The sequence below is a fragment of the Haemorhous mexicanus genome, chromosome 1, assembly GCF_027477595.1.
Source record: "Haemorhous mexicanus isolate bHaeMex1 chromosome 1, bHaeMex1.pri, whole genome shotgun sequence".
In the NCBI taxonomy this organism is placed as follows: domain Eukaryota; kingdom Metazoa; phylum Chordata; class Aves; order Passeriformes; family Fringillidae; genus Haemorhous; species Haemorhous mexicanus.
Window position 1 is genome coordinate 157615895 of NC_082341.1, and position 23907 is coordinate 157639801.

General features: G+C 48.0%; 1 protein-coding gene across 1 annotated transcript in view; it reads left to right on the forward strand.

Annotated features, from left to right (window-relative positions):
• The first annotated feature begins 307 nt into the window (after nucleotides 1-307).
• The window catches only part of TONSL (tonsoku like, DNA repair protein), a 32412-nt gene continuing 8812 nt past the window's right edge, over nucleotides 308-23907 (forward strand). Inside the window, exons 1-4 of the mRNA XM_059848625.1 lie at nucleotides 308-413; nucleotides 5421-5516; nucleotides 14009-14151; nucleotides 17847-18150. Coding sequence (XP_059704608.1) covers nucleotides 371-413; nucleotides 5421-5516; nucleotides 14009-14151; nucleotides 17847-18150 — 586 coding nt within the window. The 5' untranslated portion in view covers nucleotides 308-370. The remainder of the gene's footprint in view (nucleotides 414-5420; nucleotides 5517-14008; nucleotides 14152-17846; nucleotides 18151-23907) is intronic.

The following is a 23907-nucleotide window of genomic DNA, read 5'->3' on the forward strand; positions in this document are numbered from 1 at the left end:
ACTGGGAGCACTGGGATGGGGTTACTGGGGATACTGGGAGCACTGGGATGGGGTTACTGGGGATACTGGGAGCACTGGGATGGGGTTACTGGGGATACTGGGAGCACTGGGATGGGGGTACTGGGATCACTGGGAGCAAACTGGGAGTTACTGGGAGTTACTGGGAGCCACCAGGGGGCGCCACCCCTCCCCAAGGCGCCGCTGAGACCGGGCGGAAGCGCCTTTTCCCGCCTCACCAAAGGGGCGGGACTTGGCCTTTCACTGACCAATAGTAGCGTCCCTTCCCGCCTCTCCGGGCGTTGATTGGTCGAAACGGCGGCGCTCGGCCAATCAGAACGCGAGGGAGGCGTGGTCTCGGCGAGCGGCGGGAATGGCGGGCGAGCTGAGCGCTGAGGCGGCGCGGGAGATCCGCCGTGAGTGGGGGCTTTGCTGGCGCTGACCGCGGGTTAAACGGGGCCGGAAGGGCTCGGAGGAGGGCTGGAAGGGGGCACGGGCACCCTCAGGGCTCCAGGAGTCCCTCCCGAGCCGGAGCCTTCTCAGGCGGCCCCGCGGTCCCCTCAGGATTTCCCTTCCCTCAGGCCGCCGTGAGCTCCGGTTCCCCTCACGGGTTTAAAATCTTCTCCCCGCGGCTTTTCAAGCCTTCAAACCCCTCACAGGAGCTCTAAATCCCCTCACGAGTGGTTAAATCTTCACCTCGGGGCTTCTCTGACCCGCAAACCCCTCCCAGGAGCTCCGAATTCCCCTCACGGGGTTCAAATCTTCACCTCGGGGCTTTTCAAACCCCTCCCAGGAATCTGAAATCTCTTAATGAGTGTTTAAATTTTTTTTTCGGGGGTTTTCCAACACTGAAACCCCTCACAGAAGCTGAAAATCGTCTCACGAGTGTTGATATTTTTATTTTGGGGCTTTTCAACCTTCAAACCCCTCCGAGGAGGTCCAATTCCCTTCACGGGGTTCAAATCTTCACCCCGGGGCGTTTCAAACCCGTCCCAGGAGCTTGAAACCGCCTCAGGAGTGTTTAAATTTTTATTTCGGAGCTTTTCCAACACTGAAACCCCTCACAGGAGCTCAAATCCCCTCATGAGTGTTTACATTTTTATTTTGGGGCTTTTCAACCTTCAAACCCCTCCCAGGAGCTCCGAATTCCCCTCACGGGGTTCAAATCTTCACCCCGGGGCTTTTCAATCCCCCAGACCCCTCAGAGGAGCTCTAAATCCCCTCACGAATATTTAATTTTTATTTTGGGGCTTTTCAACCCTTCAAACCCTTCACAGAAGCTCAAAAGTCCCTCCCGAGTGTTTATATTTTTATTTTTGGACTTTTCAATCCCCCAGACCCCTCAGAGGAGCTCTAAATCCCCTCACAAATGTTTAATTTTTATCTTGGGGCTTTTCAACCCTTCAAACCCTTCACAGAAGCTCAAAAGTCCCTCCCGAGTGTTTATATTTTTATTTTTGGAATTTTCAAACCCTCAAACCCCTCACAGAAGGTCGAAATCTCCTCACAAATGTTTAAATTTTTATTTTTGGACTTTTCAATCCCTCAATCCCCTCACAAAAGCTCCAAATCTCCTCATGCGTATTTAAATTTTTATTTTTGGAATTTTCAAACCCTCAAACCCCTCACAAAAGCTCAAAATCCCCTCACAAATGTTTAAATTTTTATTTTGGGGTTTTTCAATCCCTCAAACCCCTCACAAAAGCTCGAAATCTCCTCACGAGTATTCAAATATTTATTTTGTGCCTTTTTAATCCCTCAATCCCCTCACAAAAGCTCAAAATCCTGTCACAAATGTTTAAATTTTTATTTTTGGACTTTACAATCCCTCAATCCCCTCACAGAAGCTCCAAATCCCCTCACGAATGTTTAAATTTTTATTTTGGGGTTTTTCAATCCCTCAAACCCCTCAGAGAAGCTCGAAATCTCCTCACGAGTATTTAAATTTTTATTTTTGGAATTTTCAAACCTTCAAACCCTTCACAAAAGCTCGAAATGTCCTCACAAATGTTTAAATTTTTATTTTTGGACTTTTCAAACCCTCAATCCCCTCACAGAAGCTCCAAATCCCCTCACGAATATTTAAATTTTTTTGGGGGGGTTTTTCAATCCCTCAAACCCTTCACAGAAGCTCAAAAGTCCCTCACGAATGTTTATATTTTTATTTTTGGAATTTTCAAACCCTCAAACCCCTCAGAGAAGCTCGAAATCTCCTCACAAATGTTTAAATTTTTATTTTTGGACTTTTCAAACCCTCAAACCCCTCACAAAAGCTCCAAATCCCCTCACAAATGTTTAAATTTTTATTTTTGGACTTTTCAAACCCTCAATCCCCTCACAGAAGCTCGAAATCCCCTCACGAATGTTTATATTTTTATTTTGGGGCTTTTCAAACCCTCAATCCCCTCACGAAAGCTCCAAATCCCCTCACGAGTATTTAAATATTTATTTTGGGGCTTTTTAATCCCTCAAACCCCTCACAGAAGCTCGAAATCCCCTCAGGAATGTTTAAATTTTTAATTTGGGGCTTTTCAATCCTTCAAACCCCTCACAAAAGCTCCAAATCCCCTCACAAATGTTTAAATTTTTATTTTGGGGTTTTTCAATCCCTCAAACCCCTCACAAAAGCTCCAAATCCCCTCACGAATGTTTAAATTTTTATTTTTGGACTTTTCAATCCCTCAAACCCCTCACAAAAGCTCCAAATCCCCTCACAAATGTTTAACTTTTTATTTAAAAATTAATTTCCTTCAAACCCCTCCCAGGAGCTCCAAATCCCACCCAGGTGGGCTCAAAGCCCACCCAAAATTCTCTTTTTTTTTTTTTTTTTTTGTCCCTCAGAAAGACCCAAAAAATGCCCCAAAATCGCCCCCAAATTCTCTTTTTTCTCCTTCCAAAATCCCCCCTCAATTTTCCCTTTTTTTCCCCTCAGAAAGACCCAAAATCCCCCCAGAATTCTCCTTTTTTTCCCTTTTTCTCCTTCTTTTCCCCCAAAAATTCTCCTTTTTTTTTCCCTTCAGAAGACTTCAGAAGGATTTTTAAAAAATTCTTTGGATTTTTGTGACAATTCCTTGGATTTTTTTGAATTTCCCCAGATTTTTATGGGATTATTTTTTTATTTTTTTTATTAATTCCTTCAATTTTTGTGGGGATTTTTTTTATTTTTGTGGGAATTTTCTGGAAATTTTGAGGGGAATTCTCTGGATTTTTAAAAAAAAAAATCTTAATATTTTGGGGGATTTCTTTGGTGGGAATTTCTTGGATTTTTGTGGGAATTTTCTGGATTTTATAGAAATTTCTTTGACATTTTTTTAGGAATTCCCTCAATTTTTGTGGGAGTTTCTTGGATTTTTGTGGGAATTTTCTGGATTTTTAAAAAATTTCTTGGATTCTTTTGGGAATTCCTTGGATTTCTTTGGGAATTCCCTGAATTTCCTTTGGAATTTTCTGGATTTTTTTTGGGAATTCCCTGGATTTTTTAAAAAATTCCCTGGATTTTTGTAGGAATTCCCTGGATTTTTTTTGGGAATTCCCTGGGCTTTTAAAAATTTCCCTGGATTTTTGTGGGAATTCCCTGGATTTTTAAAAAAATTCCTTGGATCTTTATGGGAATTTTCTGGATTTTTGGGGTAAAATTCCTTGGATTTTTATGGGAATTTTCTGAATTTATTGGTAAAATTCCTTGGATTTTTATGGGAATTTTCTGATTTTTTGGTGGAAATTCCTTGGATTTTTATGGGAATTTTCTGAATTTTTTGGTGGAAATTCCTTGGATTTTTTATGGGAATTTTCTGAATTTTTGGTGGAAATTCCTTGGATTTTTATGGGAATTTTCTGAATTTTTTGGTGGAAATTCCCTGGATTTTTATGGGAATTTTCTGAATTTTTGGTGGAAATTCCTTGGATTTTTATGGGAATTTTCTGAATTTTTGGTGGAAATTCCTTGGATTTTTATGGGAATTTCCTGAATTTTTTGGTGGAAATTCCTTGGATTTTTATGGGAATTTTCTGAATTTTTTGGTGGAAATTCCTTGGATTTTTATGGGAATTTTCTGAATTTTTGGTGGAAATTCCTTGGATTTTTATGGGAATTTTCTGAATTTTTGGGGGAAATTCCTTGGATCTTTATGGGAATTTTCTGAATTTTTTGGTGGAAATTCCTTGGATTTTTATGGGAATTTTCTGAATTTTTTGGTGGAAATTCCTTGGATTTTTATGGGAATTTTCTGAATTTTTGGGGGAAGTTCCTTGGATTTTTATGGGAATTTTCTGAATTTTTTGGTGGAAATTCCTTGGATTTTTATGGGAATTTTCTGGATTTTTGGGGTGAAATTCCTTGGATTTTTATGGGAATTTTCTGAATTTTTTGGGGGAAATTCCTTGGATTTTTATGGGAATTTTCTGAATTTTTTGGTGGAAATTCCTTGGATTTTTATGGGAATTTTCTGAATTTTTTGGTGGAAATTCCTTGGACTTTTATGGGAATTTTCTGAATTTTTTGGTGGAAATTCCTTGGATTTTTATGGGAATTTTCTGAATTTTTTGGTGGAAATTCCTTGGATTTTTATGGGAATTTTCTGAAGTTTTTGGGGTAAAATTCCTTGGATTTTTATGGGAATTTTCTGAATGTTTGTGGGAAACTCCTTGGATTTTTATGGGAATTTTCTGAATTTTTTGGTGGAAATTCCTTGGATTTTTATGGGAATTTTCTGAATTTTTGGTGGAAATTCCTTGGATTTTTATGGAAATTTTCTAAATTTTTTGGTGGAAATTCCTTGGATTTTTATGGGAATTTTCTGAATTTTTTGGTGGAAATTCCTTGGATTTTTATGGGAATTTTCTGAATTTTTGGTGGAAATTCCTTGGATTTTTATGGGAATTTTCTGAATTTTTTGGTGGAAATTCTTTGGATTTTTATGGGAATTTTCTGAATTTTTTGGTGGAAATTCCTTGGATTTTTATGGGAATTTTCTGAATTTTTTGGTGGAAATTCCTTGGATTTTTATTGGAATTTTCTCGATTTTTGGGGTAAAATTCCTTGGATTTTTATGGGAATTTTTGGTGGAAATTCCTTGGATTTATGTGGGAATTCCTTGGATTTTTGTAGTAATTCCCTTAATTTTTGTGGAATTTTTCTGGATTTCTTTTTTGAATCTCTGGATTTTTAAAAAATTCCCTGGATTTTTGTGGGAATTCCTTGGATTCTTTTAAAAATTCCCTGGATTTTTGTGAGAATTCCCTGGATTTTTCTAGAAATTCCCCGAATTTATTTTTCTTTTGCCCATTCCCTCCTCAAATCCCTCATCCCAAAAATCCCCTGCAGGAAAGCAAAAACCCCAATTCCCAAATGAATAAATTTTAATGAATTTTTCCCTTCCCAACCATTCCCAAAATTGGATTTTTGTTGGGAATTCCGGGGGCAGAGCTGCAGAAATCCAAGGAGAAATGGCGGCGCGCCGGGAACGCCGCGGAGGAGGCGACGGCCTGCAACCGCCTGGGGCAGCTCCTGGCGGCTCAGGGTGAGGGGGAATTCTGGGAAAACTGGGAATGCTGAACTGGGAGTACTGGGAAGGGGACTGGGAGGAGGGGGAATGGGCTGGGGAAACTGGGAATGGGAAAGTGGGAATGGGAAATTGGGAATGGGAATAGGAATGGGAAATTGGGAATGGAGATGGGGATGGGAAACTGGGAATGGGAATGGAGAGGTCCTGGCTGCTCAGGGTGAGAGGGGAATTCTGGGAAAAGTGGGAATGCTGAACTGGGAGTACTGGGAAGGGGACTGGGAGGAGGGGGAGTGGGCTGGGGAAACTGGGAACGGGGAATTGGGAATGGGAAACTGGGAATGGGAATGGGGATGGGAATGGAGAGGTCCTGGCGGCTCAGGGTGAGAGGGAATTCCTGGGAAAAGTGGGAATGCTGAACTGGGAATGCTGGGAAGGGGACTGGGAGGAGGGGGAATGGGCTGGGGAAACTGGGAATGGGAACTGGGAATGGGGATGGGAATGGGAAATGGGGCTGGAGAGGTCCTGGCGGCTCAGGGTGAGGGGAATTCCTGGGAAAAGTGGGAATGCTGAACTGGGAATGCTGGGAATGGTAAACTGGGAATGGAACTGGGATGGGGCACTGGGAATTCTGGGATGGGGAACTGGGAATGGGAATGGGAATGGGAAATGGGAATGGAGAGGTCCTGGCAGCCCAGGGTGAGGGGGATTCCTGGGAAAACTGGGATTGCTGAACTGGGAATGCTGGGAATGGGCAACTGGGAAGACTGGGAATGAATTGGAATGGGAAACTGGGAATGGAACTGGGATGGGGCACTTGGAATTCTGGGATGAGGAACTGGGAATGGGAATGGGAAACTGAGAATGGGGATGGCAATGGAGAGGTCCTGGCCGCTCAGGGTGAGGGGAATTTCTGGGAAAACTGGGAATGCTGAACTGGGAATGCTGGGAATGGGACTGGGAGAAGGGGGAATGGGCTGGGGAAACTGGGAATGGGAAATTGGGAATGGGAAATTGGGATGGGGATGGGAATGGGGATGGAGAGGTCCTGGCGGCTCAGGGTGAGGGGAATTCCTGGGAAAACTGGGAATGCTGAACTGGGAGTACTGGGAAGGGGACTGGGAGGAGGGGGAATGGGCTGGGGAAACTGGGAATGGGGAACTGGGAACGTGAAATTGGGAATGGGAAATGGGAAATGGGAATGGAGAGATCCTGGCGGCTCAGGGTGAGAATTCCTGGGAAAATGGGAATGCTGAACTGGGAATACTGGGAAGGGGACTGGGAGGAGAGGGAATGGGCTGGGGAAACTGGGAATGGGGAACTGGGAATGGGAAATTGGGAATGGGAATAGGAATGGGAAATTGGGAATGGGAATGGGGATGGGAAACTGGGAATGGGGATGGGGCTGGAGAGATCCTGGTGGCTCAGGGTGAGGGGGAATTCCCGGGAAAAGTGGGAATGCTGAACTGGGAATACTGGGAAGGGGACTGGGAGGAGGGGGAATGGGCTGGGGAAATTGGGAATGGGAAATTGGGAACGGGAAATTGGGAATGGGAATAGGAATGGGGATGGGGATGGGAATGGGGCTGGGAATGGAGAGGTCCTGGCGGCTCAGGGTGAGGGGAATTCTGGGAAAAGTGGGAATGCTGAACTGGGAATACTGGGAATGCTGGGATGGGGAACTGGGAATGGGGATGGGAATGGGAAATTAGGAATGGGGATGAGAATGGGAAATGGGAATGGAGAGATCCTGGCTGCTCAGGGTGAGGGGGAATTCTGGGAAAAGTGGGAATGCTGAACTGGGAGTACTGGGAAGGGGACTGGGAGGAGGGGGAATGGGCTGGGGAAACTGGGAATGGAGCTGGGAATGGGAAATTGGGAATGGGAATGGGAATGGGGATGGGAATGGAGAGGTCCTGGCAGCTCAGGGTGAGGGGGATTCCTGGGAAAACTGGGAATGCTGAACTGGGAGTACTGGGAAGGGGACTGGGAAAAGTGGGAATGGGCTGGGGAAACTGGGAATGGGGAACTGGGAAAAGTGGGAATGGGAATGGGAATGGGAAATGGGAATGGGGCTGGAGAGATCCTGGCGGCTCAGGGTGAGAGGGAATTCCTGGGAAAAGTGGGAATGCTGAACTGGGAGTACTGGGAAGGGGACTGGGAGGAGGGGGAATGGGCTGGGGAAACTGGGAATGGGAAAGTGGGAATGGGAATGGGAAATTGGGAATGGGAATAGGAATGGGAAATTGGGAATGGAGATGGGGATGGGAAACTGGGAATGGGGCTGGAGAGATCCTGGCGGCTCAGGGTGAGAATTCCAGGGGAAAATGGGAATGTTGAACTGGGATTACTGGGAATTCCAAACTGGGAGAAGGGGGAATGGGCTGGGGAAACTGGGAATGGGAAATTGGGAATGGGAAACTGGGAATGGGAATGGGGCTGGAGAGGTCCTGGCGGCTCAGGGTGAGAGGGATTCCAGGAAAAGTGGGAATGCTGAACTGGGAATGCTGGGAATGGGAAACTGGGAGGAGGGGGAATGGGCTGGGGAAACTGGGAATGGGGAACTGGGAAAAGTGGGAATGGGAATGGGAATGGGAAATGGGAATGGGGCTGGAGAGATCCTGGCTGCTCAGGGTGAGGGGGATTCCCGGGAAAAGTGGGAATGCTGAACTGGGAGTACTGGGAAGGGGACTGGGAAAAGTGGGAATGGGCTGGGGAAACTGGGAATGGGGAACTGGGAAAAGTGGGAATGGGAATGGGAATGGGAAATGGGAATGGGGCTGGAGAGATCCTGGCGGCTCAGGGTGAGAGGGAATTCCTGGGAAAACTGGGAATTCTGAACTGGGAGTACTGGGAAGGGGACTGGGAGGAGGGGGAATGGGCTGGGGAAAATGGGAATGGGAAACTGGGAATGGGAATGGGAATGGGGATGGGAATGGAGAGATCCTGGCTGCTCAGGGTGAGGGGGAATTCCAGGGGAAAATGGGAATTCTGAACTGGGAATGCTGGGAATGGGACTGGGAGAAGGGGGAATGGGCTGGGGAACTGGGAATGGGAAACTGGGAAATTGGGAAACTGGGAATGGGAATGGGAAATGGGAATGGAGAGGTCCTGGCTGCTCAGGGTGAGGGGGAATTCCTGGGAAAAGTGGGAATGCTGAACTGGGAGTGCTGGGAATGGGACTGGGAGAAGTGGGAATGGGCTGGGGAAACTGGGAATGGGGAAGGGGAAATTGGGAATGGGAATGGGAATGGGGATGGGAATGGGAATGGGAATGGGAATGGGAATGGAGAGGTCCTGGCCGCTCAGGGTGAGGGGGATTCCTGGGAAAACTGGGAATGCTGAACTGGGAGTACTGGGAAGGGGACTGGGAAAAGTGGGAATGGGCTGGGGAAACTGGGAATGGGGAACTGGGAATGGGGATGGGAATGGGAAATGGGGCTGGAGAGATCCTGGCGGCTCAGGGTGAGGGGAATTCCTGGGAAAAGTGGGAATGCTGAACTGGGAATGCTGGGAAGGGGACTGGGAGAAGGAGGAATGGGCTGGGGAACTGGGAATGGGAAACTGGGAAACTGGAAATGGGAATGGGAATGGGAATGGGAATGGGAATGGGAATGGAGAGGTCCTGGCGGCTCAGGGTGAGGGGACTTCTGGGAAAAGTGGGAATGCTGAACTGGGAATGCTGGGAATGGGGAACTGGGAATACTGGGAATGGAAAACTGGGAATACTGGGAACGAACTGGAATGGGAAGCTGGGAATGGAACTGGGATGGGGCACTGGGAATTCTGGGATGGGGAACTGGGAATGGGAATGGGAATGGGAATGGGAATGGGAATGGGAGTGGGAATGGGAAATGGGAATGGAGAGGTCCTGGCCGCTCAGGGTGAGGGGGAATTCCCGGGAAAAGTGGGAATGCTGAACTGGGAATGCTGGGAATGGGACTGGGAGGAGGGGGAATGGGCTGGGGAAACTGGGAATGGGAAACTGGGAATGGGAAAATGGGAAATGGGAATGGGGCTGGAGAGATCCTGGCGGCTCAGGGTGAGAATTCCAGGGGAAAATGGGAATGCTGAACTGGGAATGCTGGGAATGGGACTGGGAGAAGGGGGAATGGGCTGGGGAAACTGGGAATGGGGAACTGGGAATGGGAATGGGAATGGGGATGGGAATGGAGAGATCCTGGCTGCTCAGGGTGAGGGGGAATTCCAGGGGAAAATGGGAATTCTGAACTGGGAATGCTGGAAATGGGACTGGGAGGAGGGGGAATGGGCTGGGGAACTGGGAATGGGAAACTGGGAAATTGGGAAACTGGGAATGGGAATGGGAAATGGGAATGGAGAGGTCCTGGCTGCTCAGGGTGAGGGGGAATTCCTGGGAAAAGTGGGAATGCTGAACTGGGAGTGCTGGGAATGGGACTGGGAGAAGTGGGAATGGGCTGGGGAAACTGGGAATGGGGAAGGGGAAATTGGGAATGGGAATGGGAATGGGGATGGGAATGGGAATGGGAATGGGAATGGGAATGGAGAGGTCCTGGCCGCTCAGGGTGAGGGGGATTCCTGGGAAAACTGGGAATGCTGAACTGGGAGTACTGGGAAGGGGACTGGGAAAAGTGGGAATGGGCTGGGGAAACTGGGAATGGGGAACTGGGAATGGGGATGGGAATGGGAAATGGGGCTGGAGAGATCCTGGCGGCTCAGGGTGAGGGGAATTCCTGGGAAAAGTGGGAATGCTGAACTGGGAATGCTGGGAAGGGGACTGGGAGAAGGAGGAATGGGCTGGGGAACTGGGAATGGGAAACTGGGAAACTGGAAATGGGAATGGGAATGGGAATGGGAATGGGAATGGGAATGGAGAGGTCCTGGCGGCTCAGGGTGAGGGGACTTCTGGGAAAAGTGGGAATGCTGAACTGGGAATACTGGGAATGGGGAACTGGGAATACTGGGAATGGAAAACTGGGAATACTGGGAACGAACTGGAATGGGAAGCTGGGAATGGAACTGGGATGGGGCACTGGGAATTCTGGGATGGGGAACTGGGAATGGGAATGGGAATGGGAATGGGAATGGGAATGGGAGTGGGAATGGGAAATGGGAATGGAGAGGTCCTGGCCGCTCAGGGTGAGGGGGAATTCCCGGGAAAAGTGGGAATGCTGAACTGGGAATGCTGGGAATGGGACTGGGAGGAGGGGGAATGGGCTGGGGAAACTGGGAATGGGAAACTGGGAATGGGAAAATGGGAAATGGGAATGGGGCTGGAGAGATCCTGGCGGCTCAGGGTGAGAATTCCAGGGGAAAATGGGAATGCTGAACTGGGAATGCTGGGAATGGGACTGGGAGAAGGGGGAATGGGCTGGGGAAACTGGGAATGGGGAACTGGGAATGGGAATGGGAATGGGGATGGGAATGGAGAGATCCTGGCTGCTCAGGGTGAGGGGGAATTCCAGGGGAAAATGGGAATTCTGAACTGGGAATGCTGGAAATGGGACTGGGAGGAGGGGGAATGGGCTGGGGAACTGGGAATGGGAAACTGGGAAATTGGGAAACTGGGAATGGGAATGGGAAATGGGAATGGAGAGGTCCTGGCTGCTCAGGGTGAGAGGGAATTCCTGGGAAAAGTGGGAATGCTGAACTGGGAATGCTGGGAATGGGAAACTGGGAGAAGGGGGAATGGGCTGGGGAAACTGGGAATGGGAAATTGGGAATTCCAACTGGGAAACTGGGAATGGGAATGGGGCTGGAGAGATCCTGGCTGCTTAGGGTGAGAATTCCAGGGGAAAATGGGAATTCTGAACTGGGAATACTGGGAATTCCAAACTGGGAGAAGGGGGAATGGGCTGGGGAAACTGGGAATGGGAATGGGGCTGGGGATGGGAAACTGGGAATGGGAAATTTGGAATGGGAATGGGAAACTGGGAATGGGGCTGGAGAGATCCTGGCTGCTCAGGGTGAGAAACTGGGAAAAACTGGGAATTCTGAACTGGGAAAAGTGGGAGTGGATCTGGGAATGGGAAACTGGGAATGGATTTTTGGGAGCTGGGATTGGATTTGTGGGATCAGGGTTTGGATTGGGGAATTCTACGAGTGGATCTTGGAAACTGGGATTGGAGTTTTGGGATCCAGGATTGGGATTTGGGGTCTGGGATTGGAATTTGGGGTCTGGGATTGGGATTTTGAGATCAGGGCTGGGATTCCGGGATCAGGGTTTGGAATTCTGGGATCGGGGCTGGAATCTTTAGGATCAGAGCTGGGATTTGGGGATCCAGGATTGGAATTTTGGGAGCTGGGATTGGATCTGTGGGATCAGGGCTGGAAATTCTGGGATCAGGATTTGGAATTCCTGGATCATGGTTGGAATCTCTGGGATCAGGGTTTGGAATTCCGGGATCAGGGTCTGCAGTTCCGGGCTCAGGGTCAGTAAATCCGGGATCAGGGCTGGAATTTTTTGGGAACAAGGTTGGAATTTTGAGATCAGGGCTGGAATTCTGGGACCAGGGCTGGGATTTGTGGTATCGGGGCTGGAATTCCGGGATCTGGGCCGGAATTCTGGGATCAGGGCTGGAATTCCGGGATCAGGGTTTGGAATTCTGGGGTCAGGGCTGGAATTCTGGGATCAGGGCTGGAATTCCGGGATCAGGGTTTGGAATTCTGGGATCAGGGCTGGAATTTATGGAATCAGGGTTTGGATTTGTGGGATCATGGCTGGAATTCTGGGATCAGGGCTGGAATCTGTGGGATCAAAGCCAGGAATTAGTGGATCAGTGCTGGAATTCCGGGATCAGGTCTGGAATTTTGGCAGTCAGGGTTGGAATCTTTGGGATCAGCGCTGGAATTTTTGGATCAGGGTTTGGATTTTTAGGCTCAGGGCTGGAATCTGTGGGATCAGGGCTGGAATTTCTGGGATCACGGTTTGGAATTCTGGGATCAGAGTTTGGATTTGTGGGATCAGTGTTGGAATTTTGAGATCAAGGCTGGAATTTCTGGGATCAGGGCTGAGATTTTTGGATCATGGCTGGAATTCCGGGATCAGGGCTGGAATTCTGAGATCAGGGCTGGAATTCCGGGCTCAGGGCTGGGAATTCTGGGATCAGGGCTGGAATTCTGGGCTCAGGGCTGGAATTCCGGAATCAGGGCTGGGATTTCTGGGATCAGGGCTGGAATTCCGGGATCAGGGCTGGGATTTCTGGGCTCAGGGCTGGAATTCCGGGATCAGGGTCTGTAATTCCAGGATCAAGCCTGGGATTTTGGGATCAGGGTTAGGAATTCTGGGATCAGGCCTGGAATTTATGGGATCAGACTTTGGATTTGTGGGATCAGGGTCTGGACTTCTGGGATCAGGGCTGGGAATTCCATGATCAGGGCTGGAATTCCAGGCTCAGGGCTGGAATTAATGGGCTTAGGGCTGGGAATTCCGTGATCAGGGCTGGGAATTCCGGGATCACGGCTGGAATTCCGGGATCAGGGCTGGAATTTTGTGATCAGGGCTGGGATTTTTGGATCAGGGTTGGGAATTCTGGGATCAGGGCTGGGAATTCCAGGCTCAGGGCTGGGAATTCTGGGATCAGGGTTAGGAATTCTGGTCTCAGTGTCAATAATTCTGGGCTCAGGGCTGGAATTTATGGGATCAGGGTTTGGAATTCCGGGATCAGGGCTGGAATTTTGTGATCAGGGTGTTCCTTTCCCGGTCCCAGGCCGTTTCGAGGAGGCGCTGGAGCAGCACTGGGAGGGCTGGGAATTCTGGGATCAGGGCTGGAATTCCGGGCTCAGGGCTGGGAATTCCGGGCTCAGGGCTGGAATTCTGGTCTCAGTGTCAATAATTCTGGGATAATGGGTGGAATTTCCAGGCTCAGGGCTGGGAATTCCGGTCTCAGGGCTGGAATTAATAGGACCAGGGTCAATAATTCCGGGCTCAGGGCTGGAATTTCCGGGATCAGGGCTGGGAATTCCGGGCTCAGGGTCAATAATTCCGGGCTCAGGGTTGGAATTCCGGGCTCAGGGCTGGAATTCCAGGCTCAGGGCTGGAATTTCCGGGCTCAGGGCTGGAATTTCCGGGCTCAGGGCTGGGAATTCTGGGCTCAGGGCTGGGAATTCCGGCCTCAGGGTGTTCCTTTCCCGGTCCCAGGCCGTTTCGAGGAGGCGCTGGAGCAGCACCGGGAGGGCTGGGAATTCTGGGCTCAGGGTTGGGAATTCCAGGCTTAGGGCTGGGAATTTCCGGGCTCAGGGTTGGAATTCCGGGCTCAGGGCTGGGAATTCTGGGATCAGGGCTGGAATTAATGGGATCAGGGATGGAATTCTGGGCTCAGGGCTGGAATTTCTGAGATCGAAGTTTGGAATTCCGGGATGAGGACTGGAATTAATGGGCTCAGGGCTGGGAATTCTGGGCTCAGGGCTGGAATTAATGGGCTCAGGGCTGGGAATTCTGGGCTCAGGGCTGGAATTCCGGGCTCAGGGCTGGGAATTCCGGGCTCAGGGCTGGAATTCCGGGCTCAGGGTGTTCCTTTCCCCCGTCCCAGGCCGTTTCGAGGAGGCGCTGGAGCAGCACCGGGAGGAGCTGCGGCTGCTGCGGGCGGCCGGGGACGCGCTGGGCTCGGCCGTGGCGCACCGCAGGGTGGGCGAGAGCCTGGCCGAGCTGCAGCGCTTCCAGCAGGCCCTGGAGGTGGGGAAAAATGGGAATTCTGGGAATTCCCGGAATTCTGGGAATTCCGGGAGTGCTGGGAGTGCTGGGATGGGGTTTGGGGGGGTTTGGGAAAGAGGGGAATGGGAAATGGCGAGAGCCTGGCCGAGCTGCAGCGCTTCCAGCAGGCCCTGGAGGTGGGGGAAAATCGGGAATTCCGGGAATTCTGGGAATTCCGGGAGTGCTGGGAGTGCTGGGATGGGGTTTGGGGGGGTTTGGGAAAGAGGGAAATGGGGGAATGGGGAGAGCCTGGCCGAGCTGCAGCGCTTCCAGCAGGCCCTGGAGGTGGGGAATGCCGGGAATGCCGGGAATTCTGGGAATTCCGGGAGTGCTGGGAGTGCTGGGAGTGCTGGGATGGGGTTTGGGGGGGTTTGGGAAAGAGGGAAATGGGAAATGGGGAATGGGGAGAGCCTGGCCGAGCTGCAGCGCTTCCAGCAGGCCCTGGAGGTGGGGAATGCCGGGAATGCCGGGAATGCTGGGAATTCCGGGAGTGCTGGGAGTGCTGGGATGGGGTTTGGGGGGGGTTGGGAAAGAGGGAAATGGGAAATGGGGAGAGCCTGGCCGAGCTGCAGCTCTTCCAGCAGGCCCTGGAGGTCTGGGAATGCCGGGAATGCCGGGAATTCTGGGAGTGCTGGGAATGCTGGGAGTGCTGGGATGGGGTTTGGGGGGGTTTGGGAAAGAGGGGAATGGGAAATTGGGAAATGGGGAGAGCCTGGCCGAGCTGCAGCGCTTCCAGCAGGCCCTGGAGGTGGGGAATGCCGGGAATGCCGGGAATGCTGGGAATTCCGGGAGTGCTGGGAGTGCTGGGATGGGGTTTGGGGGGGTTTGGGAAAGAGGGAAATGGGGGAATGGGGAGAGCCTGGCCGAGCTGCAGCGCTTCCAGCCGGCCCTGGAGGTGGGGAATGCTGGGAATGCCGGGAATTCTGGGAATTCTGGGAGTGCTGGGAGTGCTGGGAGTGCTGGGATGGGGTTTGGGGGGCGTTGGGGGGGTTTGGGAAAGATGGGAATGGGAAATGGGGAGAGCCTGACTGAGCTGCAGCGCTTCCAGCAGGCCCTGGAGGTGGGGAATGCCGGGAATGCCGGGAATTCCGGGAGTGCTGGGAGTGCTGGGAGTGCTGGGAGTGCTGGGATGGGGTTTGGGGGGGTTTGGGAAAGAGGGGAATGGGGAAATGGGGAGAGCCTGGCCGAGCTGCAGCGCTTCCAGCAGGCCCTGGAGGTGGGGAATGCCGGGAATTCCGGGAATTCCGGGAGTGCTGGGAGTGCTGGGAGTGCTGGGAGTGCTGGGAGTGCTGGGATGGGGTTTGGGGGGGTTTGGGAAAGAGGGGAATGGGAAATGGGGAAATGGGGAGAGCCTGGCCGAGCTGCAGCGCTTCCAGCAGGCCCTGGAGGTCTGGGAATGCTGGGAATTCTGGGAATTCCAGGAGTGCTGGGAGTGCTGGGATGGGGTTTGGGGGGGTTTGGGAAAGAGGGAAATGGGAAATTGGGAGAGCCTGGCCGAGCTGCAGCGCTTCCAGCAGGCCCTGGAGGTGGGGAATGCCGGGAATGCCGGGAATTCTGGGAATTCTGGGAATTCCGGGAGTGCTGGGAGTGCTGGGATGGGGTTTGGGGGGGTTTGGGAAAGAGGGGAATGGAAATGGGGAGAGCCTGGCCGAGCTGCAGCGCTTCCAGCAGGCCCTGGAGGTGGGGGAAAACGGGAATTCTGGGAATTCTGGGAGTGCTAGGAAGGGAATTCCCCAAAATCCAGTCCCAGAGTTCCCAAAATTCCCCAAAATCCAAGCCCGAAATTCCCCAAATCCAGTCCCCAGTTCCCAAAATTCCAATCCCAAAATTCCCCAAATCCGGTCTCCAATTCCCAAAATTCCAATCCCCAAAATTCCCCAAATCCGGTCCTCAATTCCCAAAATTCCAATCCTAAATTTCCCAAAATCCAGTGCCCAGTTCCCAAAAATTCCAATCCCAAAATTCCCCAAATCCATTCCCAAAATTCCCAGAATCCAATCCCAGATTTCCAAAATTCCAATCCCAGATTCCCGAAACTCCAATCCCAGATTTCCCGAATCCAGTCCCCAATTCCCAAAATTCCAATCCCAGATTCCAAAAAATTCCAATCCCGGAATTCCCAAAATTCCAATCCCAGAATTCCCAAAATTCCAATCCCAAAAAATCCCGAATTCCAATCCCACAATTCCCAATTGGGAATCTGGGATGGGATTTTAGGAATTTCAGGGTTGGATTTGGGGAAATTTGGGATTGGAATTTTGGGAATTCTGGGATTGGAATTTTGGGAATTCTGGGATTGGAATTTTGGGAATTCCGGGATTGGGATTTTGGTGATTCTGGGATTGGAATTTTGGGAAGTCTGGGATTGGATTTGGGGAATTTTGGGATTTTGGGATTGGAATTTCGGGAATTTGGGAATTTGGGAATTCGGGATTGGAATTTTGGGAATTCTGGGAATGTTGGGAATTGGAGATTGTCCCCCAATTTCTCTCAATTTTCACCAATTCCCCCCTTTTTTCCCCAAATTTCTCCCAAATTTTCCCGCAGTTTCTCCCCATTTTTCCCCAATTTTTCTCCCACTTCCTCCTCACTTTCTCCCATCTTTCCCAATTTTTTCCAATTTCCCCCAAAATTCCCCATTTTCCCCATTTTTAACCAATTTTCCCCCTTTTTTCCCCCCATTTTTCCCCCTCCTTTCCCCCAGCTCCCCTCCCTGCCCTGGCTTCTCTCGGACCCCTCCGAGCCCCAAATTTGTCCCAATTTCTCCAATTTTTCCCCAATTTTTCCCCAATTTCCCCTAAATTTCTCCTAAAATTCCACATTTTCCCCATTTTTAACCGATTTCCCCCTTTTTTACCCATTTTTTCCCCTCCTTTTCCCCTTTTCCCCTCCCAGCCCCAGCTTTTCTCGGACCCCTCCGAGCAACAAATTTGTCCCAATTTCTTCAAATTTTCTCCAAATTTCCCCCAATTTTCCCCCAATTTTTCCCAAATTCCCCCAGATTTCCCCCAAAATTCCCCATTTTCCCCATTTTTAACCAATTTCCCCCTTTTTTACCCCATTTTTTCCCCTCATTTTCCCCAGCTCCCCTCCCTGCCCTGGCTTCTCTCGGACCCCTCCGAGCCCCAAATTTGTCCCAATTCCTTCAAATTTTCACCAATTTTTCCCCAAATTTCCCCCAATTTTCCCCAAGTTTTTCCCAATTTCCCCCAGATTTCCCCCAAAACCCCCCATTCCCATTTTTAACCAATTTCCCCCTTTTTCCCCCCATTTTCCCCCCCTCATTTTCCCATCCCCACCTCCATCCCCTCTCCCTTCCTCCAACTCCTCCGAGCCCCAAATTCCTCCCAATTCCTTCAAATTTTCTCCAATTTTTCCCCAATTTTTCCCCCAATTTTTCCCCCAAATTCCCCCAGATTTCCCCCAAAATTCCCCATTTTCCCCATTTTTAACCAATTTCCCCCTTTTTTCCCCCATTTTCCCATCCCCTCCTCCATCCCCTCTCCCTTTCCCGGACCCCTCCGAGCCCCAAATTTGTCCCAATTTCTCCAATTTCCTCCCAATTTTTCCCCAATTTTTCCCCAAATTCCCCCAATTTTTTCCCAAATTCCCCCAGATTTCCCCCAAAACTCCCCATTTTCCCCATTTTTACCCAATTTCCCCCTTTTTTCCCCCAGCACCAGCTGCAGCACCTGTCTCTGGCCCGTTCCCTGGACGACGCCGTGGAGCAGCAGCGCGCCTGGGCCACCATCGGCCGCACCTTCCTCTTCATGGCCGAGAGCCCCCAAATTCCCCAAATTCCCGACATCCCCCAATTCCCAGAATTCCCAAAAATCCCCGAGGCCTCCCAGGAGGCCGAGGGCACTCCGGGAAATCCGGGAATTCCGGGAAATTCGGGAATTCAGGGCGCTCCGACCGCGCTGCGCCGGGCGCTGCAGGCGTTCCACAACTCCCTGCACGTGCTGGAGACACGGCTGGAAGGTCAGAGAATTTGGGAATTCTGGGGGAAATTGGGAATTTTGGGGGATTTGGGGAAAATTTGGGGTTTTTTGGGGAAATTTCGCTGTTTTTTGGGGGGTTTTTGGACAATTTTTGGGGTTTTTTTGGCGATTTTTTGAATTTTTTTTCGTAATTTTTCGGAGTTTTTTTGGGGGATCTTTGGGAGATTTTTGGGAATTTTTTGGAGGAATTTTTGGGAAGCTTTAGGGACTTTTTTTGGAATTTTTTGGGAGTATTTGGAGGAATTTTTGGAGGTTTTTGGGCAATTCTTGGGGTTTTTTTTCAGATTTTTTGGATTTTTTTGGTGATTTTCGGGAGGTTTCTTTGAATTTTTTGTTTTGGAATTTTTTGAGGAATTTTTGGGAGTTTTTTGGTAATTTTGGGAAAATTTTTGAGGAATTTTTTGGGAATTTTTTGGGATTTTTTGGCAATTTTTTGGGGAATTTGTTGAAAAATTTTTCAGAGATTTTTTGGCAGTTTTGGGAAAATTCTGGGTAATTTTGGAATTTTTTTGGGATTTTTTGGAGGAATTTTTGGTGGGGATTTTTTGGGAATTTTTTGGAGGTTTTTGGGCAATTTTGGGGGAATTTTTTGTGATTTTAAATTTTTTTTTCGTAATTTTTGGGAGTTTTTTGGGACTTTTTGGGAGATTTTTTGGAGGAATTTTTGAGGATTTTTTGAGGATTTTTGGGGAATTTTTTTAGGAATTTTTGGGGATTTTTTGGGAATTTGTTGAGGAATTTTGGGGAATTTTTGGGAGATTTTTTGAGATTTTTTTTTAGGAATTTTTGAGGAACTTTGTTGGAATTTTTGGGGATTTTTTGAGAACTTTTAAAGGAATTTTTGGGGATGTTTTGGGAGTTTTTTTAGGAATTTTTGGGGATTTTTTGGGATTTTTTGAGGAATTTTGAGGAATTTTTGGGAGATTTTTGAGATTTTTTTAAGGAATTTTTGAGGAACTTTGTTGGAATTTTTTGGGATTTTTTGGGAACTTTTTTAGGAATTTTTGGGGATTTTTTGGGATTTTATTGAAGATTTTTTTGGGAACTTTTTTAGGAATTTTGGGGGATTTTTTAGGAATGTGTTGATGAATTTTGGGGAATCTTTGGGAGATTTTTTGAGATGTTTTTGAGGAATTTTTGAGGAACTTTGTTGGAATTTTTGGGAGATTTTTTGGGAATTTTTTAGGAATTTTTGGGGATTTTTTTGTGATTTTTTGAGGAATTTTTTAGGAATTTTTTGGGATTTTTCTGGGAATTTGTTGAGGAATTTTGGAGAATTTTTGGGAGATTTTTTGAGATTTTTTTGAGGAATTTTTGAGGAACTTTGTTGGAATTTTTGGGGATTTTTGGGGAATTTTTTTAGGAATTTTTGGGGATTTTTTGGTATTTTTTGAGGATTTTTTGAGGAATTTTTGAACAACTTTGGGAATTTTTCTGGGAATTTGTGGAGGAATTTTGGGGGTTTTTTGGGAGTTTTTTGGGGATTTTTTGGGGGATTTTTTCTTTAATCTTTGGGGCAATTTTGGGAATTTTTTTGGAATTTTTGGGAATTTTTTGAGGAATTTTTTGGAATTTCTGGGGATTTTTGAGGAATTTTTTGAGGAATTTTCTTGGGAATTTTTTTGAGTTTTTGGGGGAATTTTTTGGGAGTTTTTGGTAATTTTAAAATTATTTTTGCAATTTTTTGGGAGTTTTTTTGGGGAGAATTTTTTTGCAGATTCTTTGAGGAATTTTTGGGGAGACTTTTTGGAAATTTTGGGGATTTTTTGGGGATTTTTTGGAGGTTTTTGGTACTTTTTAGGATGATTTTTGGGGAATTTTTTTGAGGAATTTTTTGGAAAATCTGGGATTTTTTTGGGAGCTTTATTGGGAATTTTTGGGAGCATTTTTGGGATTTTTTTGGAATTTTTTTTGGAATTTTTTGGATTATTTTCATAATTTTTAGGCCATTTTTTGGGGGGATTTTTTGGGGAGATTTTTAGGAATTATGGCAATTTTTGGGATTTTTTTTTGGGAATTCTGGGAATTTTTGGAACCTTTTTGGGATTTTTTGGGGGGGATTTTTTTGGTTTTTCTTTGTAATTTTTGGGAACTTGATGGGAATTTTTTGAGGATTTTTTTAGGAATTATTTGGGAATTTTATGGTGAGATTTTTGGGGAAGATTTTTGGGATTTTTTTGTGGATATTCGGGATTTTTTTAGGGATTTTGAGGATTTTTTGAGGAATTTTTGGGGGGTATATTGAGGGATTTTGGGGGATTTTTTGGAGATTTTTTTAGGAATTATTGGAAAATTTTGGGGGAAATTTTTGGTAGTTCAGGGATTTTTGGGGTTTTTTTGGGGGGAGAATTTTTTAGGGAATTTTTGGAATTTTGGGGCAGTTTTTGGGGGGAATGATGGCAATTTGGGGGAATTTTTTTGAGGTTTTTTTTTTTAATTTTGGGGCAATTTGGGGAATTTTTGGAGAATTTTTTTTTGGGAGAATTCTTTTGGAATTATGGGAATTTTGGAGATTTTTTGGGGAGAATTTTCTGGGAATTTTTGGGGGGTTTTGGGGCATTTTTGGGGGGATTTTTTGGGATTTGGGGTTGGAATTTTGGGATGTGGAAGGGGAATCTGGTTCCCAAATCCTCCTATTCCCAGAATTCTGATCCCAAATCCTCAATCCCAAATTTCAGTCCCAAATCCCGGAATTCCGATCCCAAATCCCAAAATTCCCAATCCCAAATCCCAAAATTCCAATCCCAAACTGTGGAATTTCAATGCTAAAATCCCAGACCCCAAATCTTGGAATTCAGATCCCAAATCCCGGAATTCTGATCCCAAGTCCCCAAAATCTCATCCCAAATCCCAGAATTCCAATCCCAAATCCCCAAACTCCAAATCCCAAATCCCCAAATCCCAAATCCCAGAATTCCAATCCCAAATCCTCAATCCAAAATCCCAGAATTCCAATCCCAAATCCCAGAATTCCAATCCCAAATCCCGAAATCCTGATCCCAAATCCCCAAATCCCAAGTCCCGGAATTCCGACCCCAAATCCCAGAATTCCGACCCCAAATCCCAGAATTCCAATCCCAAATCCCAGAATTCCAATCCCAAATCCCGAAATCCTGATCCCAAATCCCCAAATCCCAAAATCTCATCCCAAATCCCAGAATTCCCATCCCAAATCCCCAAATCCCAAATCCCAGAATTCCAATCCCAAATCCCAGAATTCCAATCCCAAATCCCAGAAATCCTCATCCCAAATCCCCAAATGCCAAATCCCAGAATTCCGACCCCAAATCCCAGAATTCCCATCCCAAATCCCAGAATTCCAATCCCAAATCCCAGAATTCCAATCCCAAATCCCCAAACCCCAAATCCCAGAAATGCCCAAATCCCAAATTCCCAAATCCCAAATCCCAGAATTCCAATCCCAAATCCCAGAAATCCTGATCCCAAATCCCCAAATCCCAAGTCCCGGAATTCCGACCCCAAATCCCAGAATTCCAATCCCAAATCGCAGAATTCCAATCCCAAATCCCAAATCCTGGAATTCTGATCCCAAATCCCCAAAATCTCATCCCAAATCCCAGAATTCCCATCCCAAATCCCAAAATCCTGATCCCAAATCCCCAAATCCCAAATTCCCAAATTCCAGTCCCAGAATTCCAATCCCAAATCCCAGAAATGCCCAAATCCCAAATTCCCAAATCCCAAATCCCAGAATTCCCATCCCAAATCCTCAGTCCCAAATCCCCAAATCCCCAAATTCCGACCCCAAATCCCAGAATTCCAACCCCAAATCCCAGAATTCCTGATCCCAAATCCCCAAATCCCAAATTCCCAAATTCCAATCCCAAATCCCAGAATTCCAACCCCAAATCCCAAAATCCTGATCCCAAATCCCCGAAATCCTGATCCCAAGTCCCAGAATTCCGACCCCAAATCCCAGAAATCGTGATCCCAAATCCCCACATCCCAAATTCTCATCCCAAATCCTCAATCTCAAATCCCAGAATTCCAATCCCTAATCCCAGAATTCCAATCCCAAATCCCAAAATCCTGATCCCAAATCCCCAAATCCCAAATCCCAGAATTCCCATCCCAAATCCTCAGTCCCAAATCACAAATCCCCAAATTCCGACCCCAGATCCCAGAATTCCAATCCCAAATCCCAGAATTCCCATCCCAAATCCCCAAATCCCAATCCCAAATCCCAGAATTCCAATCCCAAATCCCAGAAATCCTCATCCCAAATCCCCAAATCCCAAATCCCAGAATTCCGACCCCAAATCCCAGAATTCCAATCCCAAATCCCAGAATTCCAATCCCAAATCCCCAAACCCCAAATCCCAGAATTCCCATCCCAAATCCCAGAATTCCCATCCCAAATCCCAGAATTCCCATCCCAAATCCTCAGTCCCAAATCCCAAATCCCCAAATTCCCAAATCCCAAATCCCAGAATTCCAATCCCAAATCCCAGAAATCCTGATCCCAAATCCCCAAATCCCCAAATCCCTGAATTCCCATCCCAAGTCCCCAAATCCCAAATCCCCAAATTCCAACCCCAAATCCCAGAATTCCAATCCCAAATCCCAGAAATCCTGATCCCAAATCCCCAAAATCTCATCCCAAATCCCAGAATTCCAATCCCAAATCCCAGAATTCCAATCCCAAATCCCCAAATCCCCAAATCCCCAAATCCCAAATCCCCAATCCCAGAATTCCCATCCCAAATCCCAGAATTCCGATCCCCAATCCCCAATCCCAAATCCCGCTCCCAAATCTTTAAAATCTGACCCCAAATCCCCAGATCCTGACCCCAAATCCTCAATCCCAAATCCCAAATCCTATTTTTCCCAAACCCTCATCCTAAAATTCCCAAGTTTTCCCAGAATTCCCAGATTTTTCCCCATTATCCCAGGCCTGCTCTCTGTTCCCGACCCCAAATTCCCAACTTCAAATCTCGGAATTTCAACCTCCAGTCCCAGAATTCCCATCCCAAATCCCAGGATCCCGACCCCAAATCCCAGAATTCTGACCCCAAATCCCGAATCCTCCATCCCAAATCCCAGAATTCCCAATTTTCCCAGAATTCCCAGATTTTCCCAGGCGTGGTTCCCGTGGTGGAGCTGGCTCAGATGCGGAGCCGCCAGAATTCCAAATCCCCAAATCCCAAAATTCCTGATCCCAAATCCCCAAATCCCCAAATCCCAAATCCTCAATCCCAAATCCCCGATCCCAACTCCCAGAATTCCCAAATTTTCCCAATTTTCCCATTTTTATTCCCGTTTTTCTCCCCATTTCCCAGGCGTGGTTCCCGTGGCGGAGCCGCCTCTTCCCGGCATTCCCAATCCCAAATCCCAGAATTTCCATCCCAAATCCCCAACTCCCGACCCCAAATCCCCAATCCCAGAATTCCCAGCATTCCCAAGAATTCCCAGAATTCCCAGATTTTTATTCCCATTTTCCCCCAGGCGTGCTCCCCGTGGCGGAGCTGGCGCAGATGCGGAGCCGCCAGAATTCCGACCCCAAATCCCAGAATTCCGACCCCAAATCCCAGAATTCCAATCCCAAATCCCGAAATCCCGATCCCAAATCCCCAAATCCCCAATCCCAGAATTCCCAGAATTCCCAAGAATTCCCAGAATTCCCAGATTTTTATTCCCATTTTTCCCAGGCGTGGTTCCCGTGGCGGAGCTGGCGCAGATGCGGAGCCGCCAGAATTCCAAATCCCCAAATCCCAGA